Source organism: Ipomoea triloba, chromosome 8, assembly GCF_003576645.1.
Source record: "Ipomoea triloba cultivar NCNSP0323 chromosome 8, ASM357664v1".
Lineage (NCBI taxonomy): Eukaryota > Viridiplantae > Streptophyta > Magnoliopsida > Solanales > Convolvulaceae > Ipomoea > Ipomoea triloba.
Window position 1 is genome coordinate 7,261,693 of NC_044923.1, and position 11,871 is coordinate 7,273,563.

The window sequence follows — 11,871 nt, forward strand, 5'->3', positions numbered from 1 at the left end:
TTTTTTTTTTTTTTTTTTTTTTTAGTATTATTGACTAGGGCTGGGCAAAACGGTTCGCGTAATATATCACCCCTAGGTCCAAACCCACCCCTCCCATGTGAAGGTGCAAGTATGCAACTGGGCGTCACTAAATCACAAGTGTGTATGAGCTATGTAGTAGATTATATTGTAAGAATACATGATCGTGCTATGACAATCACCATGAGATGTGGAAGTTACATTCAGTTTTGTGGGTCATTTATAAGCATCAAACACAGATTCTCTCACTTAATGAGGAATCATTATTCATTTATTCCATGAATAATGAATAAAAATTATATTTTTAATATATTAAAACTAAAAGTACATTATTTATATACTGTAGGGTGAGTCCAAACATTTTATAGGTTTGGCAAAATTTTTTTTAAAAAAAAAAAGCCATATATGAAAAAGTTAAATTTTTTTTTTTGAAAACGGAAAAAGCTAAAATTTAAATCTAATAATACTAAAAAAAATTATAATATCAAATAACATGAAATAAAATTAGAGAATTTTTAACAATTTTTTAAATACAAAAATAAATATGACAATTTTTTAAATACAATTTTTTGAAAAGAGGATTGATCGAAATTAGTAAAAAAAAATTCTTGAAGATAATAAATGGACAGAGATGTTAAGATAATGATACGTAATTAAGAAATTTGTGGTTCTAAACTATTTGATTTGATTAGGATTCCTATAGTCCCATGTGGGTTAGGCGTCCATCTATTCTTAATTTTTTTAATTTTCTATTATAATTATAACACTATTTTATATATATGGATTGCCCCTTCAAGCCTGGGCCATGGGCGCTGCCCAGCCCGCCATTGTTCAGGATTGGCCCTTAATGTACTGAAAGTACATTATTTTGAATACTATCAAATAATATATATTAATACATAAATAATGTATTTTTAGTATATTAAAAATATATCTTTTATTCATGGTCCACAGAAAAATTTGTTCCTAATGGCTAGACCTGTCAATTCGTGCATACGAGTTCGTTAACGGGTTCAAATTTTTAACAAGAACACGATTTGTTAACGGGTTGACATGATAGACACGTTTTGTTAACAGGTTTCGGGTCGTGTCAACACGATATGACACGAAACCCGTTTAAACCCGCTAAACCTATTAATATATTAAAAAACTAAAATTTAAAGTTAAGTTATATAAAAAAGAAATAAAAGTCAATACCTTACAGTCTAGTGGCATTCGGCATGCACTTCAATATGGAAGGGAGTGGTTTGACCCGAGACATGTTAAAGCCTAAACACCAACCCGTTATTTTTCGGTCGTGTCTATAATTGCCAGGCAAGGGAATTTCGCCTTTGAAATTAAGGGTGTATTTGGTTCATGGGTTTACACACTAATAATGAGAATTAAAATCATAGTTAGGGTTTGGTTGATTGATTTGATTACCCCTTTTATTAAAAACTCAATTCCCTAATTAAAAACGGGTATCGTTCAATCTTATTGGTAATCCGATTTTTAAGTTTGAATTAGTGCTTTTAGATTTGGATCAATTACCTTAATTTTTAATTTTTGTATTTTTAAAACCTTTATTTCTATTATAGAGTCATACATGTTCAAACATAAATATTGGTAATTATTTCAATTACACACTGCTACCAAACATGTAAAATATTCTCACCAAAACTCATTACCATTACTAAATATTTGATTCCCATTCAGATTTCTGCAAACTAAATATTGCCTAAATCTTTCCTCCTTAGTAAATAGAAACCACTCATTTCAAATTAAATCCCACATGTATGTTCTTCTCCTTAATTATTATTAATCCTTAATAAATGCTAAAAACAACTTATTAAAAGAATGAAAATGGAAAATAAAGTAAGTTAAATTACGAACCATGATTGCCAAGGGAGAACCATACATCAGAACGCTGCTCACCACTGCAATGCTACCAACAATGGCAGATCGAAGCTTCCAAGTATGGGCAAGGGTGATGACACAAATAGAAAGAGCCGCCATGAAAGCAACCTCGGCAAGGACGATGAGGCCTACTCTAAATCTCTTCTTTTTGTCGGAGCAGAAGAGGAACACAAATAAGAAAACAATCTCAATGGCTATGCCGGCGGCACTGGTGGTCATCACGAGGAAGCTGTTGGGGTGCACGGTGGGGAGTCCGTACAACACCCAAATGCCGCAGTTGAGGAATGTGGCCAGGTAGGTTGCTGCAGAGTATTGCTGCACTGATTTTTTCTTCCATATCTTCACAATTGTGGGGCTGAAATTTTTATTTAAAAATAAAAAAATAATAAAATTATTATATATTTTTAATAGTATTGACTCTGTTACAATATAGTATATGTCAATACATACTTTCTTAACATAATGAAGCACAAAGAATCAATGTCTCCACTAAGGGTTCGAACCTGTGATTTCCCATTTGGGACAGACTTGGCAGAGCTATAGTTGTTTGACCACAAGGTCTTTGGCAAAAGCATTATATTTAATTATACAATGAAACTTTATAAATCTAGATTTTTCAATTCCATACGCTAAAAATGGATTTTCATTTGATCAGGTGCGAATTGATCTTAATGTGTGAACCTACCAACTTTTGAAGGATTGCATCGCACCTGGATATGATTCCACCACAAGGTCCTCTATGTCTAGAACTTGCAGTAGTGCAATCATGTAGTAGTTGCCATGCAATTCTTTAGAAGTTCGAAAGTTCGCACGTTAAGGTTGATTCTCACTTGATTATGATTCTATACATGTGTGTAGGAGCCATCAGAGTTTGATTAAGCTTAATTAGCATGCATCATATCATTTATGAAATAATTAATGAAAAACGATGTTAATTACTAGTAGTTGCATGCATCTTTTAGACGTACTTACAGATGGTAAATGCATCTAAAGTCGAATTAAAAAATTGATATTAAAAGCATGCATCTAAAGAACTTTTCTAATAAAAAATTGATATTAAAAGTTATTATTGCAAAATGGAACTTACAAAGGTGACAAGTACAAGACCAGAGCTGTAACATTCCCTGAAAATTAACAAATAAACATGCATCAGCCTCATCGCATCAAGGTATATATATAATCCCAACTGAGATAAGAAAATATAATGTGAATTATTGTTCCCAATTTCATAGGATTTTTTATTTGCGTGTGAAATTGAAGTCGAGTTTGATCTTATTATAAAAATTGGTGAAAAACTTTAGTAAGTTAAATGTACATCACATATTTAAATATAATAGGGAGAGAATGATATTATTGATCAAACTAACCTATTATGCCAATAAGTGTACGAGTAGTGTCCATTGAAAGCATGATTAGAATGGCAATATAATGTGTTAAGAAAAAATTAAAGAGAATGCAATAAACAGAAGAGAGTGAGATATGGAAGATGAGGTATACAATAAATAGAGATGATGAGCTCTTTATATAGTGATTTTTTTATTTTTTTTTTGGGTGAGATTTATATACTGAATCGATTAAAGAAAAATAAAAACTATAAATTGTGAGAAGACAAAAATAAAATAAAAATAAAAAAGGTTGGGCGTTGGTTTGGGGTACATGTCAAGCGGATTTTAATTTTTTAAATATAAATGTGTAAATAATAAATAATTTACCATACAAATATATAACAAAATTAAATTTTTATAATAAATTTAGTAGGTCAAGTCGAATTAACACTAAAAAATGTGAGTTGGCACGATACTGTCCACAACAATGTCAAGCGCATGTGAGTCTAGAACAACGTTAACACATGCTATACATAATACACAATATATATTTATAAGTGCATCAAAGAAATTAGAAAAAAAATCGTTTATTTTCTCATACTAAAATCACTGCATAATATTTACTACATAACATTACATTGATTAAATTAAATTAAAAAAAAAAAGAATAAAACTCTTTAATTTCATGACCCTGCCAATGCCTCCACTGGGCCACTGGTTCTCAAATCAAAGAGCAGGTCGTTAGTACTAAGCGCGAAATGAGTATCAAAGTCATTGTTATTGTTTCCTACTGAAGCACAAAGAAGCGAGAACCAACTTCTTTCCATTTGGGAGTATAAATTGAGTGCCACTAGACCACAAGCTCTTTGTCAAATGAAAGAAGTTAATTCCACTTTTAGGAACTATTATGCTATTTCCTAATTTAGTCCTATGTTATTATTATTATATCAAGCTGCGCTATTAAATACAAAATTAGTTCAACACTCAATCAAGAAATGAGCCAACCTTGGAAAGTGGTCGTGGGTTCTCCTCGACACCTCAAAACCTAGTCTCAACCTAAGCTGGTTTACCTAATTGTAATTTTTTGCCAACTAGTGTCATAAGACGGGGTTTACTCGGTGAAGACCTTTGAATAGTGATTGCGGGTTTCCTTACAGGGCGTTTGGTTGGTGGGAATTACAATTCCATTCTCACTTAATTCCTACCTAATTCCGAAGGCAACTAAATTCATTCGTTTGATTGGAGCTAGGGAATTGCAATTCCCACATTTTCATGGAATTAGAATCCTATGGTAACCTAAAATTAATATCTGACATTCCCTTCTAAATTATAGCGTGTATTATTCTTCGACTACCGTCAACAGAGAACGTCATTTTTGAGCAATAATAATCCTAGGCCAACCTTTGATGATTTTATGATTTTTTTTTTAATGTGAGCTTATGAAGCTTAACATTGATTGCATGAAAATTAATTATAGTATGTCTAGTTTAAGAGATACGGTAGATGAGTGGTACGTATTTGAATTTAATATGTTTATTGTTTTATGTTTAAATATGCAAAGGGGTCCAACAGCTACTTGTCATTTAAGATTAATAATAATAATAATAATAATAATAATAATAATAATAACAATGGGCATTTTGGACTTTATATTACTTATTTCCTTCCCATTCTCATGTATACCAAATATTAGAATTGAAATCCCCAGTAATTTTATTCCTGCCAACCAAACACTAGAGTTTAAACTCCCACTTTATTTCACACTATTCTTTTCCCATGAAATTACAATTCTTTTCCTATTTAGTTCCTTACCTCCAACCAAACGCCCCATTAACACTCAAAACCAAGTCTCAACCCCAATAAATTAAATTTGGTGATTATATATATGAAATACGTACTACCACCACTAGATTTGGAGAATAATAACAAGTGGAAAGCAAAAGATTGCCATAATAAATTGATCAATGAAGCATTGACAAACTAGATGATCGACATCAAATTCATGACAAATGAAGGGGCATATTTTACCAAATTGGTTTCAAGAATTGGCCAAACATAGACAAACATTCTAATTCCACTCTTCAACACTCCAATCCTCAAGTTTAATTTGATATATGACAACTGAAATCAAACTCAAACGCAATCTTCCTTTTACTAAGAATTAGATTCATTGGAACATTGTGATATTATTCCTGAAAGTTGAATATATGCTTAACTGGCGATGAGACATTTAGGTTACTAATACACCAACTGTGAAACCAAACTTGGGAATTTAATCGATCTCCCCAGGCCATGCATGAGAATTGTCCTCTCGATCGTATTGTACAGTCAATAACACACATACATAATGCTTGCTAGATGCAAAGCGAATATGGGTTAGAATCTTACTGTTGTAATTGTTCTTGTGAAGAATATTGGCTTTAAAACATTATTATTTGCAATGTGTCGGTCATATATAATTATATAGGGATATCAATTATACTCGCACTTAATGAGCTATATATCTATATCCCTAGCTACTTCGATGTGGAGTAAAATTTGTTGGATTTTCCTGTATATGACTATATGTTACAGTATATATTAAGACCGTGCAAGTTATTAGGCTTATTAAATAGTTTGGTTAGACTGAATAATTAGACATTGTTAGTCAATCAATGCCTAATATAAAAGCTTATACTGATGGGTACAGTTTATAGCATATAGCGTACTCATTATGCTCAAAATGATCCCAATACACCTTAAGGTTCTAAGTCAAGTATCAGACAAATTAAAATAACCGCTAACGTTACTCTGTAGGTCTATCATTCAAGTGGCAACACAATTGAGAGGGCATCAACTATGGTTGGAATAATGTGATCTCTAACACCACTTTCGCTTCCGCTAATTAAGACTTTACTCAATTAACATTAGACTACATTGATATCTAACATCCTCAATCACAAGATTTGAGTAATAGGGGAAGGTATTGAGATTTTTTATTTATTTTTTATTTTTTGTGTACTTGAGTGGGTATGGCCGGGGCAGGTGGTTGAACACTTATTTTATACATACTTAGGTATATGACTGAAAATTAAAATTAACTAAGTCAATCAAACTGGTAAATAAACTAGTTTTAAAACAAATCTTAGAGTACTCAATGGTAGAGGTTATTGTCCGGTATTATTTGACCAAATGAAAGAGTTAATGACCCAATTGATGCAAAATCTAAGAAAACCTAACTTGGAACAAAATTAGGAGATATTCTAACTCCATAGAAAGTTCGAATAAACAAGTACTTCCCACAAAGAAGTAGCAGAAAGGTACTAGATCGACTAAGTAGTAAAGTGCCTCTACAATGCATAAAAGTATAAGATAGGAAAGATAATATATACGATGAGCAGAATAGCAACATGGCTGGAAATCTTGCCATCCAACAATAATGTTGGTCGGTAATTTCTAAAAAAATCACAATTTTTCATCACAAATAGAAGTGGACGGAAGTTTCGACTGATACTAAACCTTGGTTGGAATTTTTGTCCAATAATTGCTCGTTGGACAGGAAACTGAATTGACCAGTAGGTGAAATGTAAAATGGTAGGTATTATTAATTACCGTCCAACGACAATGTTGGACGAAAATTTGAATACTTAAGCATCTATTTGTGTATTTCATCTCATTTTCTTCGACTTCCTTCTCCTTTTACTCTCTTCTCCGGTGTAAAATTTTATTTTTTGTTCGAAATTAGCATGGGTAACAACATATAGAGTTATTTTTGACAAAGTATATTAATGAGTTAAAAATAATAGCTTTTAATTTGTGTTTGTGTTTGTGTTTGTTTGGGTATTTGCAATGTTATTATATAAAATCCTTTATTGTGGTATAATAAGGTTCAAATACATTATAAATTACAATAGAATATTTTTGATATATTACATGATAGTTAGGGGCGGAGCCAAAAATATTACTTGAGTGGGGTGAAAATGTGAAAATATTTGACAAAATATGAAACATAATCAATTAGATAAAATAATTTGAACAGAAAAATACTATATTCATAAATACTTTTAAATTTTAATTTCTTTTAGTTAGGTCAACTTTAATTTTTTCTAAATTAATTCGAATACAATCAAGTATAATATAAACTTGTATACTACATTAAATATATTGATTCATAAAAAGTAGACTAAAAGAGTATTTTAATTTGTTAATTAAATGATTCATAACAAGTAGAATAAAAGAGTAAGTATTTAATTTGTTAATTAAATGATTCATAAAAAGTAGACTAAAAAAACATTTAATTTGTCTTGTGAATGAATGGATAAAATAAAATAAAAGATACAAGATAAGGACAACTGAGATTTGAACTTATGACAAGAGCAACTTAATATCAGATTTAGAGTTTAACTAATTAAGCTACTAAAACTATTAGCAATTTGTACATAAATTAAAAATAGATTTTATATATAATTTAATGTTATATATGTATATATATACACACACATATATATAAAGGGAAAGAGTGGGGTGGGGTGGGGGCAGCTGCCCCCATTGTGGCTCCGCCCATTTATACATACATACATACACACACATATATATACACACATATAGGCCCACTCTGATGAAAACTGTTGTCGGGCAAGAGAAAACTATGAACGCATAAGAGTTGTTGGACACTTATTTGATATTATAATTCTCAAAACAAAATAAAAAAAATATGTTATTATAAATATCGCGAAGAATTAATTTGGTACTATAATTGATTGAATTTAATTTGTAATGTATTATTAGGGGAAAAGAAAACAAAACAAAGAAAGAAAGAAACAAGAAAGAAATGTGAAAATAAACCGAAGAGACAAGATCAGAGAATGAAACTTAATTATCGACCATCTAAGTTCTTATCAAATATGATCAGACTTGTGTGAGACCGTCTCATTGATCCTTTTTCGTGAGACGGGTCGGGTCGGGTCGAAGCAACATGCAAATATCATACTTATATGTGCAAATGTCATACTTATATGCTCAAATATAATACTAATCAAGAATACAGTACAATTTTTGTTACTTATAAGAGAAAAAGTAATATATTTTTCATAAAAAGTAATGTTAACAAGTGTCTCTTACTTATAAGGGAAAATATACTACTTTTGAGGAAAAATGTAATACTTTTAAATCGAAATATAAAAGTATTGTATTTGTCCTTAAAATATTACATTTACCCTTATAAGTAACAAAAATGTTATTCCTGATTAATATTGCATTTGAGCATATAAGTATGATATTTGTGCATATAACTATTACATTTACATTTTGACCCGACCCGTCTCACGGTGAGACGGTCTCACACAAGTTTTTGCCATCAAATATATATTTAGTGGAGCCCAGCTTGATTAAGGATAAGGAGATACGAAAGGAGAGGGAGGCGAGAAAGCTAGGAAACGAAAACAGAGAGAAGCAGGAGCCAACGGTGATTCTGTGATCGGAATCTTTCGCTTCGATCGGTTCTTTTGACTCTAATTTCAGTTTATGTAATTCTGATGACTTTGTGCTTAATTATTTAGTCGTTATCGTATCCTATATATTTTTGTGGTTTAATTTCTATAGAATTTATAAGTTTAATTAGTCTAGATGCATACTTATTAAGTTATTATAATTATTTTTGTGATTCAATACTATATGATTTCTTGCTCATATAATTGGGATTTCATTTGAATATGTTTACATGTTCGGAAATTGTTATTTGTGTTGGCTTAGAATTCACAAATCTTAATGCAATTGAACTTTGAATCATAGCCATAGGTGATTGTTATAAGGTTAGGTTTCCTACTTAGGCTATCAATTAAGCTTAATTGACGATGTTTATCACTTTTAAGTAAACTAGGTGAATTAGGAGTTAATGAGCATTTGCGGTTAACTTACTCCAACTTTTATAAATATTTTTTGTGTCTATGATTAAGTCAAACCAATTAGAGTTAATACTTGGGGTTCGAAACTTTCATTTATATTATTAATTCTTGATACTAGTTCCATGTTGGTTTATTCTTTAATGTAATTTATTGCTTTATATTTTATTTCTATTATAATTAAAATCATCCATTTGTTTAGTAAAAATTTACTTAGGAGTTAGGACATAGTAGTTAACTCAAAATTTCCTGTGGGACCAACTTAGAACTTGCCATGACTATAGGTTAGTTTAGCTTTATTATTTGGTGTTAACTGCACGCATCAAGAGTCGTATATTTATAAAAGATCTAATGGATTATAAGCAATTATAGGGAAAAAATGTGTTGATATTTTTGTAAACAACTCGAACTTTAAAAAGTGCAAATAAGAACACATAAAGTTCAACTATCAACAACTAGCTTGGTTGGTGTGAGTAGCTCGGCACTCTTGCCCCTTAAGAGGAGGTCGGGAGTTTGATCCCTCCCTTGTATGGAGAAAACTAATATAGCCAACACTTTGCCAGTGGAGATTAGTACTGGCTTAAAGGTTATTGGTCGATAATAAATCCAGAAAACTAAATCAAAGATTAAACCATAAAATCTAAACTCCTAAATAGCAAAAAGTGAACTCTTAAATTTTTATTTAAAAAAAAAAACACTAAACTAAACTAAACCACAAAGGTAAACCTTCAGTGCAATTAACTTTTACATTCGGTGCAATTAATAATAACGTTATGTTCCCTTAATATTGTTGCTCGGTATACTTTATATTGTTATATACTAAGTGCATTTTAAAGACAAATAATAACTACTAAACTCTAAAGTTAACTTCTAACAACATTAAAAAAGCTAAACCATATACCCAAAATTTAAAAAATAATAATAAATAAAACTAAATCATAAATTGTGAAAGATAGAGAATTTCACTATAGTACATGGCCTATACATATCACGGGATGCACCCTACGATATTCCTAAGTGCACTCCATAATGTTATTATTTGCACTTAAAGTTTAAGTTATTTATGAAAATGTCACAGCGTTTTTCGTTTCCCCTACTTTAAACCTAATAGATATGTTTAGGTGGACGACTCTTATTGGTCCATATAGTTCTGTGTGTGCATTCCGATCTTATCAGATCCAAATCTTATATATATATACCATTTCTGCAATTTTATTAAACAAATGTAAATATTCAAATTTAAAAATCTATAAGAAATTGTTTAAGAAAGAGTTAATTCCATCTTTTGTCCTAAATTTATATGTGAAATCCACTTTTAGTCCTTCTTTTTCAAATCAATCATCCTACTTTGGTCATAGTATTATTGTGGCATGACTATTTTTGGTCCTCCATCAACAAAACTGTTTAAATTTAGTAAAATAGAAGGGCATTTAGGTCTTCAATTATAATTTTTTTAAAAATAAAAATAAAAGTATAGCGGGTTAACCCACTTTGTATAAAAATGATCTAAATGGCCTTGTATTTAACGACATTTCAACGATTTTGTTGACATGAGACTAAAAATGGTCATGCCACAATAACATATACTAGGACCAAAAAATAATGTTCTAAAAAAAAAAAAAGAGAGACTAAAAGAAAATTGTCACTTATAAATCTAGAACAAAAAATGTAATTAACTCTTTAATAAAATAAGTTAGGAAAGAAGGGTTAAATTTATCAATGGCTACTATGCAAGACTTACGAAATTGGAAAGAGAAAGTAATTGGATTTGGATTTGTAATTGATGCGATAGCACGCATTAACAATTTAATTAATTCCTTTCAGAAATACAACATTATATAATAACTATATATACTGTCCACCCTTTAATGGATTTGGAGAATAATTAAAAAAAAAAAAAAGTAGAATAAGATATTATCCATTTTTTTTTTTTGAAGATAAAGATATTATCCATTTTTAGGAAACCCAAAATGTAAAAGATAGTCACAATAAGTCCAATTGATCAATGAAGTATTTTGCAAGGATTGAAAATGGTCACAAATAAGGGGGCATATTTTACGAACTTTATTTCGAGAATTAGCCAAACAAAAACAAACATTCCAATTCCTTCCTTCAACACTTCAACCCTCAAGTTTGGCAACGTACTAAGCTCAAATTAAATTCAATCTTCTTTTGATCTCAGAATTAGATTCATTGGAACATTGTGTTAATCATGGTAGGGGTGAATATATCCTTAACTGGCGATGAGACATTTAGGGTAATTAATACTAGCTCCAGTTGTGAAACCATACCTGGAAATCTCATCTCCCCTTTACAATTGTGTCCTCGTACTCCTACATCCTAAGTGGTGGGTTATTGCATATTTGCATGTGATATGATGTTCCGACAACGCATGTCCACATACATACAATATCTTTGATATAATCGAAAATTACCTGAAATAAAGTTCTGAATGAAATCTGTCTTGTGACTCTAACCGACACATGACCATAAGGAGATAAATCAGCTTAGGTTGTCTGAACTGGATTATCAAACCAAGAAAATTAATAGACAAGTTCTCACATGGAGCGGAACTTAAAACCTTATAATTATCAAACCAACTGTCTGACAAACTTGATTAGGGTTGCCCTCCACATACACAATATCTTTCCCCATGCAAACTGATTATGGGTTATATCTTTTCTTAGAAATTATTTTAAGAGTGTTGTGGGCCCTGTTTGGTAAATGGTTGTTAGCTAATTGGATTGGCTGTT

The 11,871-nt window shown here is 30.7% G+C and overlaps 1 protein-coding gene across 1 annotated transcript in view; it reads right to left on the reverse strand.

Annotated features, from left to right (window-relative positions):
• Positions 1–3,381, reverse strand: part of LOC116026852 (bidirectional sugar transporter SWEET4-like) — a 6,961-nt gene extending 3,580 nt beyond the window's left edge. Inside the window, exons 1-3 of the mRNA XM_031268274.1 lie at positions 3,282–3,381; positions 3,002–3,038; positions 1,891–2,269 (exon numbers count right to left, since the gene is read on the reverse strand). Of these exons, the coding sequence (XP_031124134.1) occupies positions 1,891–2,269; positions 3,002–3,038; positions 3,282–3,324 (459 nt within the window). The 5' untranslated portion in view covers positions 3,325–3,381. The remainder of the gene's footprint in view (positions 1–1,890; positions 2,270–3,001; positions 3,039–3,281) is intronic.
• Positions 3,382–11,871: the final 8,490 nt, after the last annotated feature.